Source organism: Chiloscyllium punctatum, chromosome 23 (assembly GCF_047496795.1).
Source record: "Chiloscyllium punctatum isolate Juve2018m chromosome 23, sChiPun1.3, whole genome shotgun sequence".
Lineage (NCBI taxonomy): Eukaryota > Metazoa > Chordata > Chondrichthyes > Orectolobiformes > Hemiscylliidae > Chiloscyllium > Chiloscyllium punctatum.
The window spans coordinates 63,207,917-63,232,117 of record NC_092761.1 but is presented as its reverse complement, the minus strand read 5'-3'; the positions used below and the strand labels follow the sequence as shown (position 1 = coordinate 63,232,117).

Here is a 24,201-nt window from a genome sequence, read left to right as displayed (position 1 = left end):
AAATATTATAACTTATGATCTATCAAGCCAGGTCTTACTCTGAGAACTGCCTTGTCCAATATCACTGTAAAACTCCCCTCTGGGTATAAAGGTACTGGTCCAGATATCAATGTGCCTCAAGTTGAGGAAAGGAGTAGGGATGTCTTGCTGCAGTTAGACAGTGCCCTGGTGAGGCCACATTGAGTATTGTGTGCAGTTTTGATCTTCTAGTCTGAGGAAAGACATTCCTTCCACTGAGATAGGCTAGTGAAGCTTCAACAGACTGATTCCTGAGATGGCAGGACTAACATATGAAGAAAGATTGGGCCTGTACGCACTAGAATTAAGCAGACTGGTTTGGGGGTACCTCATTGGAACATAGTCATAGGGATGTACAGCATGGAAACAGACACTTCAGTCCAACCTATCCACACCGACCAGATATCCCAGCCCATTCTAGTCCCACCTGCCAGCACCTGCCCCATATCCCTCCAAACCCTTCCCATTCATATACCCATCCAAATGCCTCTTAAATGTTGCAATTGTACCAGCCTCCTCCTCATCCTCTGGCAGCTCATTCCATACACATACCACCCTCTGCGTGAAAAAGTTGCCCCTTTAGGTCTCTTTTATATCTTTCCCCTCTCACCCTAAACTTATGCCCTCTAGTTCTGGACTCCCTGATCCCAGTGAAAAGACTTTGTCTATGTATCCTATCCATGCCCCTCATAAATTTGTAAACCTCTAAGGTCACCCCTCTACCTCTGATGCTCCAGAGATAACAGCCCCAGCCTGTTCAGCCTCTCCCTATATCTCAAATCCTCCAACCCTGGCAACATCCTTTGTAAATCTTTTCTGAACCCTTTCAAGTTTCACAACATCTTTCCAATAGGAAGGAGACCAGAAATGCACACAATATTCCAACAGTGGCCTGACTGGATGTACTAGATGTTGGAAGAATGCCCCAGATGTTGGGGAAATCTAGAACTAGGGGTCACAGTCTAAGAATAAGGGGTATGCCATTCAGGACTGAGATGAGGAAGAATTTCTTCACTGAGTTGTGAACCTATGGAACTCTACCACAGAAAGCTATTGAGGCCAGTTTGTTGGATATAGTCAAGAGGGCCCTGGACATGCCCCTTTGGCTAAAGAGTTCAAGGGGTATGGAGAGGGAGTGGGATACAGAAATTGCATGATCAATCACAATCATATTGATTGGTGCAGGATCGAATGGCCTACACCAGCACCTATTTTCTATGTTTGTATAACAGCTTGGATACAATTACATTTTAATATGCTACTCCCTTTATTTTATTGTTTCTAAGCAATAGAATATACAGTAATGACATTGGTTGCTCAGAGATCCCAGGGATCAAGATCTGTCTCAAGTGGTCAATTCATCAACAGACTTCCCTTTGCAACTTTAAGTTATCAGCCAGACTGATCTGAGTCCTTTATCATCTGCTTTTGCTCTGGCTGTTCAATATAAAGATAACTTGCTTTGGACTATTTAATTTTTTTTGTAATTGCATCATGGTCCTTTCTAAAGCCATTCCCATCTGCAATGTCGCCAGTCTCTCCCTTTAAGATTATGCTGGAAGGAACACAGGCAGACATCTGGGACATTCTCTGCAACATCTTATCGTTCACAACTCTCTCACACCCTTTCCACAGTGTTTTTCATTTTGCAGTTTCCTTTTGTCAAAGGGCCAAGTATTTTCCCAGCCTGCCTTCCTGTTGTCATACCCATGACGCAGTTTCTTTGTCAGGGTACAAATGTTTCCTCAGTCCTTAACTATGAAGTGCACATGAGACAAATCCAGCACCCAGGACCTCCTCACAACCAGTTTACATTCATTAGTGGGGAAGAAATAAAAGCACAGATGCATGATCCAAAGTAATAGATTACAACAGTAAATAATGCACTGGCTTGCAGAGCTAGTGTGTGTGCATTGCCTTGCATTATCATCAGCTGGGATCCAAACAATATTCATTTTTGCTGTAGTATATCTCTTGCTGTGTCTTCTTCATGTGATTATTTAATCTTATGTTAAAGGTTTTGCAGTATCTCAATGTTGTGTAATCTCATCCTTGAAGACTTTTACTACTGTTGGTAGCAAAGTTTTTGCTTTGCTTGTTTAAAAGCTTTTAAACAGAACCACTGTTATTTTTCCTTAAACCTTTTTTTTAGTTTCTTAAATAGTAGCACCATGCATGTGTACAGTGTACTGGATTTTTGTGATCAAATGGAGGTTTTCTGCCTTTTACAGGCAAAATGGTGGTTTCTTCCATTTTTTGTAGGAAAAAGGGATGATTTCCCACCCACCATAACAATTCCTTTTCTATAACATCCCCAATCTTAATAAATTCTTGCTGGAAGCACTATACTTTAGATTATGGATTTCCCACTCATCATGACCTCAAAGTCTTCTGTTTCCCTCTGTTAAGCCTCTCCTACTTTTAACTCTTAATTTGTTTATTTTACCACTATAATGCTGCTTTGTCATTCTCCCTGAGCAGCACCTTCAATAGTCAACACTTTAAGGATCTGAATTTCCCTGCTGTAGCTGTGCATTATCGTGTCACTCATTGTTGTAGCAACAATCCTCAGACCTTTTTAGCACTTTTTTAAACTTCTTTTTTTTTTGCTCTGATAATTAGTTTATCCCCTTGCCTAGCAGAGGTTTTTGTCACTTCAATCACACAGCTGATTCCTTCACTTTCTAGCTGAACCTCTAACCAGGAATACTCCCACAGATCCTCACTTTCCAATGATGTCTGTAACTGTAAGGTGAGACATCTTTAAGCTCCTGAAACCTACTCTATTTCTTTTTCCTTACCAGCTCTGAAGGAAATGTTTTAGCCTGACATCCTGGCTTCTCCCCTGCTGAAGCTTATTTATCAAGCTCTTTTTGTTACTGCTTAATATCAATAGTTCTTAAAGTGATGTATCTTTGAAACTGTCAACTCTTAGGTCTTCAATTTTCTTTTAGGGTCCTATGGATTTTATAATTCTGGTACTGTGCTAAGAAATAATGCCCACTGCTGATCACCATGGGGTACTGTGGTAGGGGATGATGTCACCAAGCTTCTCTCTTTTCATTGGTTCTATTGGCCTAACACTTATCAGTGTTAGCAAATCAAAGGCTACTGAGTCTTAAGAGGGAATTCTCTTAACAAGGTGTAGTTTATTGCATGTTAACAACTCTCCAAGTTACCTCAGCTCCTTGTTACTGAGACTGAGGAGATGGGATAGACATCTACATCCATGAGATTGAGATTTTCTGTTTTATCCCAGCACTAGCCAGTAGGACAGCCTCAGCTGAGTGGAGCTGAATATTGACTCCAACATGAACTCATTCAGAAACATCACCTTATTCAACAATTCCTATCCTCCTAATCACTGCACAAAAAAATGTTTCCCTCCTGAACCAGAGGACACAGCTTAAAAATACAGGGTAGACCATTTAGGATAGATTCTGGAGAAACTTCTTCACCCAGAGAGTGGTGGCTGTGTGGAATGCTCTGCCTCAGAGGGCAGTGGAGGCTCAGTCTCTGGATTCATTTTAAGAGAGTTGGATAGAGCTCTCAACAATAGTGGAATCAAGGGTTATGGAGATAAGGCAGGAACAGGATACTGATTAAGGCTGATCAGCCATGATCATATTGTATGGTGGTACAGGCTCGAAGGGCAGAATGGCCTACTCCTGCACCTATTGTCTATTGTCATGTTATCATTCCTTCTTTTGCTGTTTTCTTTAGCTCTGAGCTCTGATTTTTATCCTTTCTCTTAATGGGATCGGTTTTCCTCTTCTATTTAGTCTAGACCCACAACTTTGAAGAGATTTGATATGAGTAGTCAAAGACATCACTCCCATTTTCTCTGCCTCACTAACACTCCTCATCTCTACAGGCATTCTCATGAATAATTGCTTCCTTCCTCCTCTTCTCATTTTCCTATCTTCTTTTGCTCATTTATCTTTTCCTCTTTACCACTTAAGCTTCGCATTCTCTCTCTTTTTCCTGTCTGCTCTCTATATGTGCTTCATACTCTTATGGCATTCTCTTTCCTTTAGCTCAACTCGTGTCTCATTCTTAATTTCTCTCTTTCTCTGTATCCACAAACGATAAACTTTGTTTCCTCTCAGCACTTAACAATAGCAGGCATTTCTGAACCAACCCGCTCATGCTCTGCTGTAGCTGTGATCAGCTGCTCTTGGTGTAGGTGTGAATCCAATACATATGCAAATTAAATTCAGAAGCAAAAATGGAATCTGAGGAAAGAATAAGACATTTAAAAAAACGGATAGGATGATTTAAAATATAATAATATTTTAAAATCAACTTTACATTGAAGAGAAATGAGTCAGTTAGTTGGCTGTGTGAATCATATTCATCAATATTTCTCCAAATTATTTCAATAAGTGAGCTTTGAATTAACTTATCTAGTTAACTTTTCAATTGGTAAATCAGCACTACTGATCAAAATGGCAAATCCAGAGAGGAAAAAAGAAGGTAGTTGGATTTTATTTTAATATTCATGAGATGTGGTCAAGTACTGTCTCAAGATAACTCTTGTACGGGCATGCTGCCTCACTGCGCTGTAGTAAGCTTCCTCTTTCAGTATAAGAAACTCCAGGACCTGTTTGAACTGGTGTCATCAGAAATAACTCGACAGAGGCTGATTTTCTATTTCATAACTATACTTTATTCATAAAATAATTTGGTCTGTACAGTTGGTCATGCCATACATACGAAAACACTTGCATACAGAGATCAGAATTTATCATTTTTATATACAGGTCTGTACATTTATCAATCCTATATCCATATATTTAGCTGAGGCGTCAGCAGAGCCCAAATCACTGCGTGGGCCCCCTGATCTTCTCAGGCAGATGTTACACTGTGCTCATTCCCCCACCTCGCCTTGACGGCAGCTGCCCCACGCTTCAGCGTGTCCCTCAACACGTAGTCCTGGACCTTGGAATGTGCCTGTCTGCAACACTCAGTCGGGGTCAACTCCTTCATCTGGAAGATCAACAGGTTTCAGACCGCCCAGACAGCGAACTTCAGTTTTGATGATCCTCCAGGCACAGTTGATGTTCGTCTCGGTGTGTGTCCCGGGGAACAGACCGTAGAGCACAGAGTCCCGCGTCATGGCGCTGCTCAGGACGAACCTCGACAAACACCACTGCATTCCTCTCCAGACTTCTTCTGCGTCGGCACATTCCAGAAGGAGTGTGACAGTCTCGTTTTATTTTCTTCCCCCTTCCCCCGCAGCCGCTTCGAGGGCAGCGTGCAGTGTGGCTGAGAGTCCAGGTGTGCATGAAGGATCTCACAGGCAGAGCCCTTCTCTCACCACCAGCCAAGCCATGTCTTGGTGCTTTTTGGAAAGTTCTGGCGATGAGGCATTCTGCCAAATGGCTTCGACAGTCTGCTCAGGGAACCGCTCGACAGGATCCGCCCTCTCCTTTTCCCGAAGGGTCTCAAGGACACTACGTGCTGACCACTCCCTGATGGACTTGTGGTCAAAGGTGTTTTTCTTTATAAACTTCTCCAAGGAGGACAGGTGATACGGAATGGTCCAACTATTCGGAGAATTCCGTGGCAGCGAGGCCAGGCCCATCCTTCGCAACACTGGGGACAGGTAGAACCTCAGTACATAGTGACACTTGGTGTTAACGTACTGGGGATCCACACACAGCTTGATGCAGCCACACACAAAGGTGGCCATCAGGGTGAGGGTGGCATTGGGTGTGTTTCCCCCCCATTTCCCCCCCCCCCACCATTGCCCAGATCTTTCTACATAAAGTCTCTTCGGACCCAGTCCATCTTTGATCTCCATATAAACTGGAAGATGGCCCGGGTGACTGCAGCGGCACAGGTTCTGGGAATAGGCCAGACCTATAACGTATAACAGCAATGACAGTGCCTCACACCTGATGACCAGGTTTTTTTCCTGCGATGGAGAGTGACCATAGCTTCCATCTGCCCAGTTTCTGCCTCACTTTGCTGATGCACTCTTCCCAAGACTTGGTGCACACCCCAGCCCTCTCGAACCAAATACCCAGCACCTTCAGGTGGTTGGTCCTGACAGTGAAGGGGATCAAGGATTAGTCAGCTCAGTTCCTGAAGAGCATGGCCTCGCTCTTGCCTCAGTTCACCTTGGCCCCCGAGGCCCATTCGAACTGGTCACATGTGCACATGAGTCTGTGCACAGACAGCGGATCAGAGCAGAAAACGGCAATATCATCCATATACAGGGAGGCCTTAACCTGCAGGCCCCCACTCCCAGGAATAGTCACCCCTCTCAGACTCGCATCCTTCCTGATGGACTCAGCAAATGGCTCTATGCAGCACACAAACAAGGCAGGAGAGTGAGGGCAGCCCTGCCCAACTCCAGATCTGACTGGAAAGCTATCTGATTCCCACCCATTGATTTGAGACTGCACTGACAATGTTGATGTAGAGCAGTCTGATCCAATTGCAGATTCCCTCCCCAAAGCCCATTTTGGAGAGAACATTTCTCATATACCTGTGTGATATCCTGTCAAAGGCTTTCTCCTGGTCCAGGCTGATCAGGCAGGTGTCCAACTCTCTGTCCTGCACGTCGGCAATCGTATCCCTGAGGAGTGTGAGACTCTCAGCGATCTTCCTGCCTGGTACAGCACAGGTTTGGTCAGGGTGGATCATCGACCCCAGAGCAGACCTGACCTGGTTGGCGATTACCTTAGACAGAATTTTGTAATCCGCATTCAACAGTGAGATTGGTCTCCAATTTCTGAGTTCCTCCCTCTCCCCATTCTGCTTGTAGATGAGGGTGATGATGCCTTTCCTCATGGATTCACTCATGGTACCTGCCCGAAGCATAGTGACACACACCTCCAGCAGGTCCTGGCCAATCAAGTCCCACAGAGCGGAATAGAGCTCAGCCGGTAAGCCGTCGCTTCTGGGAGTTGAATTCTTTTCAAAGAATTCTAGGGTCTTGGTAGGCTCGTCCAGAGATAGGAGAGGCTGGACCAGCTGCTGTGTTCTGTCACCTAAGACCTCCATGACAGAGGACAGGAACAACTGGGAGGCCGTGCTGTTGGTTGGCTTCGTGTCATACAGACTGGCATAGAAGGATGACATTATCAAGTCATCTTCTTCCTTCATCCTGCTGAGCACAGAGCTCTCTTTTTGTGCACCTTCTGGAAGAAGAGACGTGAGCTTGTCTCATCTCACTCCACCAAGCGGCCCCTGAACCAAAGATTATTTTGGAGGCCTCCGAGGCAAAGAGAGAGGCTTGCTGGCCCTTCACCTCCTTGAGGTCCTCTGTGACATCGATGACCCCCACCCCCCTGTCTGCAGCAGGAGCAGGTTCTGCATACTTTCCTGGAGCTGGGACAGTTTTTCTCTCTCTCTCTCTCTCTCTCTCCACCACTTTTTTTTTTGTTGAGGATGAAGAACCTCTTGATGTTCCCTTTTACTGTTTCCCACCATCTCCTGTGGCTGTTGAGGTGCGGTATCCCACACTCCTGCAGAAACAGGACATCGGCTTTAACGTTGACCAGGAAGGCTATCGTAGAAATTCATCACGTAGCTGATTTGATGCTAAGCACATTGATGCTGGCAATTCTTATCCCCATTTTAACAGTTTGAGGTTACCAGTGTCCATTTGCTGGTCTTGCCTCTCTGGGGTAGCTGTGTGCATCCCCGTGGTGATAGCAAACTGCTGGACCCTCCCAGGGCTGAGGTAGCTGTCTGGCTCCACGCTGGGGCCATTTCCCTGCTCTGGTGTCTTTGGGACAGGCCCAGGATCCACACCATCCAGTTCTCCATCTGACAGTGGGGCTGCTCCCAGTTACCTGGAGCTGTGGGGCTGTGGGGCAGTGGGTACCTTGTGGTTCTCACAGGGTGGGGAGTGGTCTTTCCCCATCCCCTCAGAGGGATTGTCTTTTCCTGTTTTGGGCAGTGCTGCCCTCCTTTACTCCCTGCGGTGTTCTGTCTCTTTCTCTGGTGACAACCCTCCTTGCGCCCATCCTCACCAGCAGAAGAGCTGCCTGTGTCCTCATCGTGTAGGTGCTGTTTCATTTTCCCCCTTTTGGGTGGGTTTGGGGCCTGGTGTGGTTTCCTCTTCCTGCTTTTGACAGTAACCTAATCCTCTGCCTCCTTTGTTCCCTCCTCTTCCATTTCCTCTGGCTGTCTTGAACGAGAATACTGCACCTCCCTGCTGTCTGCAGTCTGCTCCACTACAGCCTACCCTTCCTTCTGGGAGCCCCCAGACACCATTCCCATGCTTGTTTGTGGTACCTTGCTGGTCTTTAGGTGATCTACGACTCGTGTTGCCACCTCCGGCCATCTGTGCAAAGGCAGCGGCCCCTTGTCTTGGGCAGGCCTTGTACATGTGGCCCACCTCTCCACACAGATTTCAGTTCTTGGCCTCTTTACATTCCTTGGTCAGGTGGCCTTCCTGCTTACAGTTTTGACAGACGGCCACCTTACAATCCACCACCATGTGGCCTGACCTCCTGCAGGTTTTGGCACACTTTCAGCTGCCCTACATACGTCTGGTAACCTCTGCTTCCTCCAGCGGCTGAAACCCCATCAACCCTTATTTACATGCAGAGAGTCTTTGACCCTGATTCACAGCCAGCTTTGAGTGACCAAAACACCTGAAAGGAACACCTGTTCCTTTTTTTTTGTAGTTTTATTTTTTTCCCTTTTCCCCCATGCTACTACCTAACTACAGGTTTTTTTTCCCCCCAGGATTCATGTGGTGTATGTGCAGGTGTGAGACACAATGAAAGACACAAGGTGCACGAATCTTTATTCAGTTTCCACCACCAGGAAGAAAGGAAACACCCGAGTGGCCAATGACAAACAGTGCCCTTTGCATCAAAGGGTAATGCTGTGTGATCAAACACTGGAGGGGAGGGCAGGGATCAAATCAAAATAGAGTTGCAGGGGGAAAATAATGCACTTCACTGCTTGATCAATGCCAGGTGACACTCCTGTTTTTTTTTTCATTATTTTATTAAACAAATTATAACAGTTTATAAAAAAACAGTTAACATTTACAGCTGTATACAACAGCAATTTGACAAGGGAGAGGAGCAGCAAAGCCAGGCCCCAAACCCTACCATTCAACCAGTTTACAGGGAGATGAGGACAAACCTCAAATCCCAGTTTCACATAAAAGACAGTGGCAATGATATTTGTACATAAAGGGCAACCCAGTTACGTAGAAACTACATACAATACAGACCCAGCAAGCCCCTGTCCCTCCCACCTTCTGGCCCCTCTAAAGCAGCCTGCACCTACGTACCTTCCACCTTTCGGTTCCTCTTTTTTTTCCCCCTTTCCCCGACCCACCTTTCGACCACCTCTTGGGCAGCCCGCTCAGGGTGACAGCAGTCAGGATGGCCTACCCACCTGCCAGCTTCACTAACCACCCTCAGCACCTTTTGACTACCTCTAGGACAGTGCTGAGGGTGGCTACCTGCCTTCTGGCTCTCACCCACCCCAATGCACTATCTTGGCACACCTTCCAGCCACCTCTAGGACAGCTCATCCCCTTCCCTGGGGGGACAGTGTGCAGGGTAGCCCACAAGCCTTCCAGATCTCAGCCTGCCCCTACGTGCCTTCTGGCTCTCGACTGCTCTGACACCTTTTGACCACCTCTGGGACAGCTGGTCCTGATTACCCCTTCTTGGGATGCCAGTGCTCAGAATGGCCTTCCCTCTGGACCTTCTCTCAGGGCAACTGGCATCAGGGTGGCCTAATCACCCTCTGACTTTCAGGATAGCCTACCAACCTTCGGGTTCACAGGATGGCCTACCTACCCTCTGGGTGATAGCTTTCAGGACAACCCATGAGCCTCTGAGCTCCCAGTAAGATCTGCCAGACCCAGGGACACAAGACAGTGCAGGTGATAACCTAACAAACACCACAATACAGTTAATTGCCAAACAGTCCTTTCTGGTACACAGTCCAAATGTAGAGTCTTCAGAATACAGAGTCCATTCCCAGGAATGGAGTCCACTCCAGTTTACGAGGTGCATTGTCCAAAATGGAGTCCACTCCTGAAGACAGCAAATGCACAGCACACCGGTGTTCAGTCTTCATGGAGTCCTGGCCCAGCCTTAGAAAACCAGGCCCACCCACAGGAACATATTACAGTGTACAGGTGCAGTTAACGCACAGGGATTTTTGGTCCACTCCTGAAGGCAAGATCTTCTCCAAAACTCCAGGATACAGCAAGTGCTCACCTCCCAGCACACACACACAGGTGTTCAATCTTCAGAGGCCCAGTCCCAGGGCTAGGCCTCCCCACAGGAACAGCTCCTCTGGCGAAATGTATGTCTTCCACAAGGGCTCAGTCCAAACACTAAAACCAGTGAGGATACATACAAAAAACAAAGGAAACTAGAGTCCAAGGGCTAAACCCTACCACAAAATTAATATATTTCTCACCTTTTTTACTTTTGAGAAAAGGATAGAGTAACACACAGGCTGTAACCAGCCACTGCAACAACAATCTCCTAATGAGATTTGAGTTACACCTGAAACATTATGTGCATCAGGAGTTTAACAATCAGTCCTCACTAAAAGGAATGCCCGTTAACAAACTGGTTAAATAATTCAGACAGTTCAGAAACCAGGTTTCACCCCAGAAAAAAAGAGCAGAAACCATCTGCAACAATAACATTCTGACTGTAACACCAGCCAACATAAAGTCAGTCCCCTAAACTGAGGAGACTGAATCTCCTGTTCTTTTTATTTTATTAAACAAATTACAAAACAGTTTAAAAACAGTTAACATTTACAAATGTATACAACAGCAATTTTACAAGGGAGAGGAGCAGCAATGCCAGGCCCCAAACCCTACCATTCAACCAGTTTACAGGGAGATGAGGACAAACCTCAAACCCCAGATTCACATGTAAAAGACAGTGACAATGACATTTGTACATGAGACAATACTGTTATACCTACAAAAGTGCAGACAATACAGACCCAGCAAGCCCCCGTCCCTCCCACTTTCTGGCCACTCTAAGGCAGCCCACCCCTACCCACCTTCCAGCTCTCAGTCCACCCCATGCCCCTTCCAGTTCTCAGTCTGCCTTGACACACTTTTTGACCACCTTGAGGACAGCCCGCCCTGGTACCTGCCCTGGGTGACAGCGCTGAGGATGGCTACCCACCTTCTGGCTCTCTGTCTGCCCCTACGTACCCTTGGGCTCTCACCCACCCTGATGCGCCATCTGGCCAGTGGGCTATTCTGGCATACCTTCCGGCCACCTCTAGGACAGCCCATCCCCTTCCCTGGGACAACAGCATGCAGGGTAGCCCACATCTCAGCCTGCCCCTACGCACCTTCTGGCTCTCAGCTGCTCTGACACACCTTTCGACCACCTCTAGGGCAGCCTGTCCCAATTACCCCTTCTCAGGACGACAGTGCTCAGACGGCCTACCCACCATCTGGCTCTCGGAGCAACTGGCATCAGGGTGGCCTACCCACCCTCTGGCTTTCAGGACAGCCTACCACCTTTCAGGTTCACAGGATGGCCTACCCACCCTCCCGCTCTCAGGGTGACAGCTTTCAAGACGACCCCATGAGCCACCCAGCTCACAGTAAGGCCTGCTAGACCCAGGGACATGTAAGACAGTGCAGGTGATAGACCCAGGACACACCACAATACAGTTAATTACCAAAAAACAGAGTTCTTTCTGGGTACACAATCCAAATCTATACAGTCTTCAAGATACAGAATCCATTTCCAGGAAGATCCCACTCCAGTATACAATATGCAATGTCAGAAATAGAGTCCGCTCCAAACTGCAGAGTCCATTGCTAAAAGCAGAGTCCTCAACCAAGGGCAGAGTCCACTCCTGAAGGCAGCAAATGCACAGCACACAGATGTTCAGGCTCCATAGAGTCCTGGCCCAGCCTTGGAAAACCAGGCCCACTCACAGGAAGAGTACATTGTACAGGTGCAGTTAACTCATAGGGGTTTGGTCCACTCCTGAAGGCAAGGTGTTCTCCCAAACTCCAGGATACAGCAAGTGTTCACCTCCCAGCACACACACAGGTGTTCAATCTTCAGAGGCCCAGACCCAGGGCTAGGCATCCCAACAGGAACAGCTCCTCTGGTGAAATGTATGTCTTCCACAAGGCCAAACACCAATAAAAAGTGAAGACACATACAAAAAACCAAATGAAACTAAAGTCCAAGGGCTAAGCCCTACCACAAAATAAACAATATCCTTTTCTTGAAAAGAGTAACACAGTCTATAACCAGCCAGTGAAACAACAATCCCCTAATGAGAATTAAGTTACACCTGAAACACACTATGTTAAACTCCTGATGCACAATCAGTTCTCACTAAAAGGAATGCCAGTTAACAAACTGGCTAAATAATTCAGCCAGTTCAGGGATCAGGTTTCCCCCTCCAAAGAAAAAGAAAGCAGAAACTCACATTACCATACTGACTATAGCACCAGCCAGCACAGCATCAGTCCCCTAAACTGAGGAGACTGAATCTCCTGTTCTTTTTTTTGTGTGCAGGTGTGAGAGACACAAAGTGCACGAATCTTTTGTTCAATTTCCACCACCAGGAAGATAGAAGAATGAACAGAACCTCTGAAACTCCTGGTTTTTTTCCCCCTCTGTTTTTGACCCCCACACTACCGCCTAACTGCAGTAGTGCTTATTTTTTCCTCAGCACCCATGGTGTGTGTGCAGGTGTGAGACACAAGGTGCACAAATCTTTATTTTTTTCTTCTTCTTTAAGATAGGCAAACACCCAAGTGGCCAGTGACCAGCACTGCCCTTCAAACCAAAGGGCAATGCTATGTGAAGCTCCTCTGTTAATTTTTTTTTCTTTAACCCCCACACTACCGTCTAACTGCGGTAGTGCTTATTCTTTCCCCAGCACCCATGGTGTGTGTGTGTAGGTGCGAGACACAGTGAAAGACACAAAGTGCATGAATCTTTATTCAATTTCCACCACCAGGAAGATATGAAAAACACCCGAGTGGCCAGTGACAAGCACTGCCCTTCACATCAAAACAGTGAAGGGGAGGGTAGGGACTAAATCAAAATAGAGTTGGAGGGAGAAATGATGCACTCCACTCCCTGCGGCGCCCACCTCTCCCTGAACGACTCCAGGGTGTTGGTGGACACCGCGTGCTCCTTCTCCAAGGACACCCGGGCTCTAACGTAACCCCGGAAGAGGGGCAGGCAGTCGGCCCTAACGACCCCCTCCACGGCCCGCTGCCTGGACCTGTTGATGGCCAATTTGGCCAGGCCCAGGAGCAGACCCACGAGGTGGTCTTCAGACCTGCCCTCCCTCCTCCGTACCGGGTGCCCGAAGATCAGGAGCGTGGGACTGAAGTGCAGCCAGAAACAGAGGAGAAGGTTTTTAAGAAAATCAAAAAGGGAGTGCAAACGCCCACACCCAATATATACATGGTCCACGGACTCCACAGCGCCACAGAACAAGCAGTTGGGCTGGGAGTCCGTGAACCACCGCAATCTGCGGTTGCAGGGGACTGCTGCGTGCAGCACCCTCCACCCCAGATCCCCGAGAGAAAGGGGGAGGACTCCCGCGTAGAGAGCCCTCCACTGGGGATCCCCACCGCCCGGTGGCAAATGGGCACGCCAAGGCGTGTCCGGACGGTGGATGAGGGAGAAGAGGTGGACGGTGTGCAGCAGCAGTCGATACAGGGCCTTCCTTTTTATATCCCTGAAAGGGGCAAAATTAAAATACCGAAGGCAGCTCAGGTTGTGGGGCATAGGCTCCCGCGGGAAGTACGGGACCTTGGGGCCAATGTGAAATTCCGTCCGGGCTGGAGTGAGCGCGGACGGGATCCCACCGCATACCTGAGTGTCCTCCAACTGGTGCACTACGTCGGGTCCGAGCACCGCCGTTTTAAGGCATCGGATGGCGGTGGCCACGTACCGGACGTCTACCGCTGCCCTGCTAAATCTCCTGTTTGTTTTTTTTGAAGGGGAGACACTACTGTTTATTTTTTTTTCTTTCTTGGTGTATGTGTGCAGGTGAATCTCCTGTTCTTATCTGTCAGCCAGGGCTTCCTGATTGGACCAGATTTACAGCCCCAAGAGAGGAACTCCGATTCTTTGAGGTCCACATGGCTGACTTTATTCCAATCATTACATCATCCGTTCTCAGCAATGACCTTCATATAGTGTTCCCCCTTCACAGCACATATGTGGCAGTCATCTCAGGAAGCCAAACGGCGTGTGGAACATTAGAGTGACTACATAACTGTGACCACTCTCGTATGCCACTGCCTTGTGATGCACCATGTATCTGCTTTGCTGTTATTAATTCTCCTTCCTCAAGGAGTTGCTAATTTCCCATTGCAGTGCGTCTCTTGCCAAATCTGAAATGCTGTAATCATCCACTGCAATATTCTTCCTAGTTGCGGTTTGGCATTAGGGTCACTGTTATAGGGGTTGTTAAATTTTCAGCTCCTCCTTGCTGATTATGCTGTATGAGCTGATTCTGAAGATCTCACACCACTGCTCACCATGTTGTATATGCAGTGACATCAAATCCAGAGCACTGCTGATTGCATTGTGTGGGCATGCAAGCTCACTGCACTGTACCAGCTGCTCTCCATGATGAGGGTTTCAGGATAGTAGAGAACTTCTTCAAAGTCAGCATTCTTTGAAGACACTTTGCGGTGGTATAAACTTAAGAGATGAGGAAAGTACAAATGTTGAAATCCAAAGTAGACAAACAGGAGGCTGGAAGATCGCAGCAAGACAGGCAGCATCAGGAGGTGGAGAAGTCAATCTTTCAGGTATAACCCTTCTTCAAGTGCCTGATGCCGTCTGGCCTGCTGTGTTCTTTCAGCCTCCTCTTTGTCTACAATGGTGAAGGTTTCTGGTTTCTTTCTCTTTAAGTTTAGGAAAGTATGGGGCCTGTTTGCTGTAGTGAGGTAGAGGAAAGCCACTTCCTAATCTAACCAGAGGATACATTTGTAGTTAACAAAATACAGGCAAGATTTGTGCAGGAGTCTGAATGACGTGGACTAATAGCAAGATATGGCAGAATTGCATTAAAGGTCTGGTGAGCCTTATCTCAACAGGCAACCTGTTGTATCTGTTATGTGTCTGCTAGGCACTAAAGCAAGTTTCATGCCAGGCAGTGGCAAGTTGCCAACTAAAAGGGGTTTATTGCTTGTTAAATTTCTTAGTAAGTGCACATCGTGCCTCTTGAGTACACAGATCCCTATCCACTGCAAGCAAACCAGACATCAAGAATTTAAAAATGGAAGTCAAAGCGAGTGCCTGGTGAATTCCCTCACCACTGGCTGTGAAGATCCTCCATGTTGCTGACCATGTGGCAGCATCTCAGAGCATGAGCCATGAGTACCAGCTGCGTACACACTTCAACAACTGACTTTGGCATCTGAGCATTGCCAACTCCTCATGATCCTCATGGCATCTTTCTGATGCACTTGCAAGACATTTTGGAAGCCCAGACCTGCCATGTCGAGGGCACCAGTGTCCAGCGTTGATAACCTGCTGCAAGGAGACCTTGCACAGGCTTAGCACCTAGCTCAGACTGAATCACACTGCATCGCAGAGCTGCTTGCCTGATCTTGTAACACTCATTGGGTGCCTACCTGCATGCTGGCATCATCCATGTCTTGCCTTAACAATTAACACAGTCATGCAACCAGATACTTTGCCTTGCCGGTCAGCAGAAATGTTGTCTGGCAAAATATCTCAAAAGGTGAAGGTCCTCAGAAGTGGACAAAAATCTTGTTCAAGGTGTCTTTTAGGGACGGTCTTAAAGGGGAATGAGAGAGCTAGAGAAATGTATGGAGGTAACTCCAGACCTTGGAACCTAAACAGTTGAATACAGGGACACTTATGGTGGCAATGACGGAAGTGAGATTTGGACAAACTTCTAGAACTACCAGAATGCAGAAACAAGCAGAGAGCGCCGGAGAAACTCAACAGGTCTGACAGCATTTGCAGAAAGAAACAGAAAATATTTCAAGTCCGGTATGATTCTTTTTCGGAACAGAATTCACGGAGCATTGTAAGGCTGCAGAGATACCATCCCAGAGAAAAGTGTCACAGATAAAAGGATTAAAAGCACAAGTCAGGAACTGGGGAGATAAGTTTGTTGCATTCTATTTCAGTTTTTTTTTGCAGGAAGTTTAGTTCTTATAGAATGAGACAAGGTAGGAGCAGGCTGGGCATTCTCACGAGCTGAGATAGTATAGGTCAATGCTGGAGAAGGCGTACAAAGCAAGACAAGTAAAATCAACTCTGGGAGGTGCTAACTGCCTGGGACTTTGCAGGGTAAGTTCTTGTAAATAATTAACAAAGTCTGTGCACAGTTTAGGCCTTGTACTGACTCTTAGTGTGAGCAATGGTTGAAAGCTGCCCAGCAACCCAAATTTAAGCTGCAGCTGGTGTAATTACACTGGTAGGTTGCTGTATATGGATTAAATATTGATTCAGATACGCCATAGTTCCAAAAATGAATTTTAAATGTGAGTACATCGATTGTGACATTGTCCGTGATGTTTGAAATGTAAAGGAAAAGAGGTACAAAATGTCATTTGGAAAAAAGCCAGAAGTGGAACAGAGAAATTTCCTGACATTAATACTGAAACCTGACTTACTGGGAGCCCAGTGGATGAGCTGCCAAATGCCACTTAGTGGTGCTTTTCCCTGGGATTATCCGTGCATCGCCCAAGGATATTATAGATGTTGGTTTGGGATTTTGTGTGTTGACCTGAAATGTTATGTGGCATGTTCCCTTGGGATCCTGTATGCATTTCTGGAATTATGTCCTTGTTCCTGTGGAATATTGCATGTGTGTGCATCTTCCTAGAATTGTGTACTTCTCCCCCTGTGATTATGTGTGTGTGTGTACTCTTTTCTCTTCACAGATGCTAGAAGAAAGTGCAGACTGCAGATACTGGAGAGTCAGACTTAAAAAGTATGGTGCTGGAAATGTGCAGCAGGTCAGACGGCATCCAAGGAGTAGGAGAGTCGATGTTTCAGGCATAAGCCCTTCATCATGAATGTGTCATTCGTACCCCTTGGAAGCTGCCTGACCTACTGCATTTTTTCCAGTGCCATGCTTTTTGACTCTTCACAGCTGCCATACTTGCTAATTGTCTCCAGGTATTTCTGCTTTTATTTCAGATTTTCAGCATCCACAATATTCGATTTTTACTTGAGTGTCTTCCCCTAGCACTGTGTGTTCCTTTGGGATTGGAAGTTGTTTCCGTGTATGTATTTGTCTGGGATTGTTGCTGTGATCCCTTGGGATTCCATGTTGCCCTGGAATTACATGTGTGTAACTCATGGTTTGCAGATATGGTTTTCTGGAAATTTAGGTGTTATGTATTCAATGTTATTGAGTTAAATTTATATATCAAATCCTTCAGGAACCATTCCTCTATCATAAAAATAATTTTGCTCAATCAAACATTTCTGAAACTTTAACTTTTTTTATTTTTTTTTGTTAAATAAACATATTTGAAAGGAACAATTAATTGTTAAGTATTCTGGATAAATCACATGCAAATAAACAGCAAGTAAGCAAATGAGTTAATTTCCCAGGTACACTCAGACAGGGTAAGACTGGCATCTCTTAAGAATAAACTGCAAGATTACACAGTGCCAATAAACTCCATAGTCACAATGATTTGTAATGAATGATTTCTAGCAATGCCTGGTGCTTGGGAACATACACGCACGCACACATAGAAACACACATGCATTTACATGTACGTACAAATACATGCAAAGGCAAGCATACGAGTGCATGTAAATGCAAGAATGCCAGGGCATATTTGGTGAGATGCAATGCATTGGTGCTAAGTGATTGAGGTTGTGCTCAATGATCTGGAGAACATGTTAACCATGAGATAAGTGTGTGAAGAGCACATGCTGAAATGTGATAACTCTAACAATAACCAAAGCCATTCCAATTTGATTTGTCCTGCTAATCCTTCGTCTGCTGGAATTTGAAGTTCAGTCCCATGAATTATAGCCATGATGAATAGCACAGATCATTTTAAGGAGAAACAACCTAATTACACGAGGGAGAAAGAAATAGAAAGAAACATGGATGAGGGTTAGTGGATGACAGCAGCAAGAGACTATTGTTAAACATCATCACAAACTGTCCTTCCTTGTTGGGGCTAATCTTTCCAATATCCTTCCCTTCTCTCTCATTGCTCCTGGTTGTCTGCCTTTCTCTGTACTCACTTCTGAACATGGAACTTCTGTCCTTGAGCTCTCTGTTACTGATTGTGAAATGTCTCTCTTCCCCACCCTTGTCCCCATTAAAGCAATTCCTCTTTTCACCCTTGTATTCCTCCAATATCCACTCATCTCTTCTTTCTTAAGACCAATGATTTGAACATCTTTGGTGGATGATTGGTTTAATCATCCATCAACTAATTTGATTGAACCACATAAAATGTTAATCATGTCTTCCTCTTAATTGCTAAACTTGCATAATATTTGAAGATCTCTTGTCCAACACAAGTCATCTTCACACATCACCAAGCCCTACACTCACCATCCTTACGTCCTATTCTAGACTTGTCACAAAAATCGAGAACATTTATTCGGCTGACTCTAACTCTTTCCTCCCTTCCCAAAGATCTCCCATTAATGTCCCCCATTGATTTAGCACTGAACTTTCATCTTTCTCTGGATTTGACCCCATCTTCGACCTTGCTCACATCCTTGATTCTATTCCAGCAAAACTGTTGATCACCTTCCCGTCCATTAGCCCATGATCACTTCTCTGTCCTCGGATACTATTTCTGTACTTCAAGTCTGCCACCATCACGCATTTCCTCAAGAAACTAACTCTTGAAGCTACTGTCTTTGCAAAGCAACACCTCATCTCCATTCTCCGTCTCCTGTCCAAAGTCTTTGAACATATTGACATCACCCATTCAGTGTCAAAGTGTGGCACTGGAAAAGTAAACCAGGTCAGGCTTATGCCCGAAACATCGACTCTTCTGCTCCTTGGATGCTACCTGTGCTTTTCCAATGCCACACTTTTCAACTCTGACTCTCCAGCATCTGCAGTCCTCGCTTTCTCTCTATCTCTCATTCAGTGTCCATCTATGCTGCAATTGCAATCTTCTGATCATGTTGATAGCACCAACACAAGACCAAATTGTCACTTAAAGATATAAATGGCATATTTTTGTAACTGTAACTGTGATAAAATTTTACTCATCTTCCTTGAACTGTCTGCAGCCTTCAACACACACAACCACAACAGCTTTCTTCTGTTATTCTGTGGCAAAGTATTGGCCTTTGCCATGTTCCAATCTTAACCATCCAATCAAAGCTATAACATTACCTGAAATCGCTGCTATTCCCACATCTGTACTGCTACTGTTGTTGTCCTCCAAGGATTATTTATCATTAATTCTGTTTCCTTTTCCACAAAAGCTGTCATGACCAGTTGAGTATTCAAAGTTTTAATTTGATATTTCTGCATTCTGCTGTTGTAACCCTCGGAGATACCTGTGCTTCTTGGGCACTCCTGATTTATCTAGTACCACCATTAGCAGTTGTGTCATCAACTGACTTGACCCTCTGGATTTCCCTCCAAAATCCCTCCATGTATATATTTTTCTTTCCATGTTTGAGGCACCCTCTACCTCCTTGACAAACATTTAATCATTCCTTATATGGTTCATTTTCAGATTTTGTTTCATTGATATCTTATGATCATTAAATTTATGATGATATCTAAATTACAGTGGTGATGTTTCTGAGTGGCATCTATCTGTGCTATAAGTGTAGTATAATATGAGCACATGCACATAAAGAAAAATACAATCTACACTCATGAAAACTGTATGTGCTGCTTAAAATGACCAGGCCTAACCATAATCCCAGTAAGCCTTGCAGATATTGTGACTATGACAATTCAAATACTTCATTTCTTTTGAACTGCTTTTTTTCCATTCATGCGAGACCAAGGAGAAATCTGACCTTGAAAGAAAAATCACCAAATGTATGAACAGAAAGCAAAATAAAAACATGCTCAGGGTAATCTGGCAAATTACTGAATTTGTTGGCATTGAGTCAATCCTGCATTTGTGGTGTGAAACTGTAAGAGATGATATAGAGCACAGAGGACATTACTGTAGAGCAGGGAACAAAGACAAGGAAGACCACTTTAACCACACTTCCCCAGCAGATCGCATGAAAAGGTGACATTCCAACCCATCCAGCATTATTCTTCATTGACTTAATTACAGAATACAATTGTATGTGACAGAAAGCCAGTGATCATATCAATTTTCCATTGAGTAGATTGGGTTAAATTTGCCTGAAATATTCTGTACATTCAGTACACATTAACCTACTTTTGACAGAATGGTCTTTGACTGACACAGAATTAGATTAGATTCCCTACAGTGTGGGAACAGGCCCTTCAGCCCAACCAGTCCACACCGACCCTCCGCAGATTGACTCTCCGCAGAGCAACCCACCCAGGCCCATTTCCCTCGGACAAATGCACCTAACACTATGGTCAATTTAGCATAGCCAATTCATTTGGCCTGCACATCTTTGGACTGTGGGAGGAAACTGGAGCACTCCCACACAGACACTGGGAGAATGTGCAAACTCCACACAGAGAGTCACCCGAGGCTCCACACAGAGAGTCACTCGAGGCTGGAATTGAACCTGGGACCCTGGTGCTGTGAGGCAGCAGTGCTAACCACTGAGCCAATGTACCACCCTAATAGATGGGAAGTTATTTCGAAGTTTGCTACGGGATTGGCTATTTAATGAGTAATTATAGCTAAAGTCATTATTACAGCCATGTTTCCATCTTTATTGGCCAACCTCAATGAGATCTCAGCAGTAATAGATGGTGTTGTTCAAATATTACTAAGCATCTGTGTTAGAATCCCAGAAATTTCCTGCAAAAGACACAGACCTTTTGAGCAACTGAGAGTTTTGAACCAGTGGGATACTAAACATCAATGAAGGAAAGCAATAAGTATGTTGGACTTGATTTTTCATCTTTTGTTGAATTCAAGGATGTATTAAGGGTGGCATGGCAACTCAGTGATTAGCACTGCTGACTCAATGACAGGGGCCCAGGTTCGATTCTAGCCTTGAGTCTATGTGGAATTTGTATAGTTTCACCTGCTTTTTATAGGCGTCCTCCCACAGTCCAAGGCTGTGTATATAAGGTGGATTTCCCATGCTAAATTGACTTTAATGTCCAGGGATGTGCAAGCAAGATGGATTGGCCATGCTAAATTACCCTGTGGTGGCCGGGGATATGCAGGCAAGATGGATTGGCCATGCTAAATTACCCTGTGGTGGCCGGGGATATGCAGGCAAGATGGATTGGCCATGGGAAATGCTGTGTTAGTGGGATAGGGGGCTGTATCTGTGTGGGATGCTCTTCAGACAGTCAGTGTGGACTCAATGGACTGAATGGCCTCTATCCACACTGTAAGGATTCTATTTAAAGAAAAGAGTGCAAGATGCAAAATCAGCAGCCATAGTGACTCCTCCAAAAAAGGGGAGGAGAGAAGAAATCACATTACTTTGAGCAGGGAACATAAGATGACTGAATCTTCAATTTTCTCTCCATTTCCTTTGGAATTTCATGAAATAAAAACCCCTGAAACTAAACAGAATAAAATAGTTTAAAAGTATCAAAGTGTGAAAAAGGAAACATGAGGAGTGTCCTGGTAACCTTTTCCAAAGTTGGGGCAACTAATCCATTATTCTGATGGTCTTTTGATCTTCAGATGTACCTTCACTTGCTTCAATCTCTGAACTGTTCAGAGGCAAATGACTGGACGTTTTGCAGCAAACTTACGAGGCCCTGAGAGTTCCCAATGTTTGGACAAATCATGACCTCATGAAAAGGTCTGAAGCTTCCCACCACAAACATCAAAAGGCAAAAGGTTCGTCTAATGCCAAAGACCTTTCTCATTCACAAAGGCTTGCTTCTGTCTATTCAGGTAACCAAGCTCACCAGTCTGGAAGGATAAAACAATTTGGGAAGGAAGCTTGAAGATGGTTGGTCTGACCATCCGCTACTTCAAAAAAAAATCACAATTTTTTTTTGCATGTCACTGCTAAATCTTCTTCTTATTGAGACTCTCAGAGTAAGTCAGAGGCAACGCAATTTGAAAATTGGTGTTGAGCACTTTAAATTTGTTAAACTCCACTACTTGTTATAATTAAAAACTTGTCCGTTTATGTTTGAAATCTGTTTCAGTTTTGTTTATGCTGGGATGGGTGAGTGGAATGGAGGGGAATCAAATCCACATTTCTAAAGACCAGACAGATAAGTCTTTGTGTCTTTCAAGCATTCAGGCAGCTCATTATCCTGTACAGCACATCAGTTACACAAAGTTCCAATTCATGCAGCATGCATCTACACTCAATTCCATCGCTCTATTGTAATCATACCTCCCTTTTGTTTTAAAAAAATAGTAACTCATCTAAAGACTGGTTAGAGAGAAAAATGTATGATGTAACAACTGATATTTCCACCTGCCAAGCAGACCCATTGCTCTTGTGAGACTCTGACTGTTGGAAGCTGGAGTCCCTAAGGTATCAATGTTACTGCTGAATACTCATAGATTATTAATCTTGAATGCCATCTGGGAATTAAACAAACCCAATCATAATGTCAATATATCAAGTTTCAATTCCTGCTGGATCTGATATTACAATACCAGAACCACTTGGTTATAAGCACCAACATTCAGATGTTAACTTTATTATAGATTCAGGATCAAGTGGCCATGGAGCTATTTGCCTCTGAGAGGAAAGAGAGATGAGCAAAATGTGAGAGCAGGAATAAAGAAGGAAAAAAATTGGGAAAGAGAGGGACGTGGAGTCAGTGAGTTTGCTGACAGGTGGAAATGTACAACGTAATCCAAAATAAAGCAGGAATGTTTTGCAAAGGGTACAAACTGAAGTGACCTCATTAAATTAATCCTGCACAATATTGTTCCTCGGCTGCTGGACACTTTGACAAATTGCGTCATTCCAGCTCCAGGTCCTCACTGCTCAGGAGCTGCTGCCTCTGCTTCGCCTTCTACCTCTTCAGGTGCTTTCCCTCCATCTTCCGGGGCTGTGAAAACATTTAGATTTGATTAATAAGCAGTTTAACCTCCATTTGGCCCCAGAGTGTAAGAAACCATACAGTCCAATTGTGTTCAAAATTGTCCCTTGTTTTCTCAGAAACAACAATACCGCTCATTACCGCTCTTTCTTTGTCAGTTTTCTCATTGCTACTTTTCCGGAACCTTATGTGGATGGGAACTTGTGAGGAAACATGTCCATGATTTCTGATCCTAAGGGGAAGGATTTGGCAGGAGCAGAGGTTTCGAAACTCAGACACCCATGGACAGAATTTTGGTGGGCATTGCCCCTTGGTACCAGTCAGTTTTTTGTAAATCATTTCAGAACTGTTTTTCACAGAAGAACCCATAGAATGAGTATCTACCGTACAGACTGTGATGCCATCAGGCCGATCTAGATGAGATGAAGAAAAATTGACGAGCAGTTCCAAAAAACAATTCAGTGCATTCAGCTAAATTGAAAAGGAGATCTACAAGTTAAATATAAAGTTCCCAGTCAATGCTTTAAAAATGGTACCTGTAAATAAAATTGAAAATAGAAACTTGGCTTGTCAGTGATCTGGAAAGAAAACTAGAGAATGTCGATGTCAGTACAATTTTCAACTGACAAAGCAAAATCTCCACATAATAGCCCAGAAGATGTCAACTATAATTGTTCACTATTGTTGTTGTAACATTTCATAACACACTATTAGATTGTATTAGTCTGTGCGCTGATCAGAGTAATTGTGCTTGCTTGCTTAAGCCTATTGGTGGAGCTACGCAGTCAAGTGACTGACTCCCCAACTACAGAAGATTCTAGAAAATCCCTTGACTCTCTGAAGAGACTAGACATATGTTGAATTTTTTTTTGCAAATTCTAGGACATTTTATGTTCTGTAAATAAATTATTTGGATTCACTTTGAGAAAATCAGATAAATAACAATCAGTAAGTACTCAAAGAGCGGTGGTAACCATAATGCAAGTGCCTCTGTGAAATGAATCATAACTTCCATATTAAACACTAACATGGAAATGCTTCTCCATGGGCCAGACTGTGGACCTCTCCTTTGGAGAGAACATCACAAATGTC

At 44.8% G+C, this 24,201-nt stretch overlaps 1 protein-coding gene across 2 annotated transcripts in view; it reads right to left on the bottom strand.

Annotated features, from left to right (window-relative positions):
• Window positions 1–17,453: 17,453 nt before the first annotated feature.
• The window catches only part of LOC140494118 (neuromodulin-like), a 154,099-nt gene continuing 147,351 nt past the window's right edge, over window positions 17,454–24,201 (bottom strand). For both annotated transcript variants that reach the window (XM_072593122.1, XM_072593123.1), the window contains exon 3: window positions 17,454–23,118. In XM_072593122.1, coding sequence (XP_072449223.1) covers window positions 23,048–23,118 — 71 coding nt within the window. In that variant the 3' untranslated portion in view covers window positions 17,454–23,047. The remainder of the gene's footprint in view (window positions 23,119–24,201) is intronic.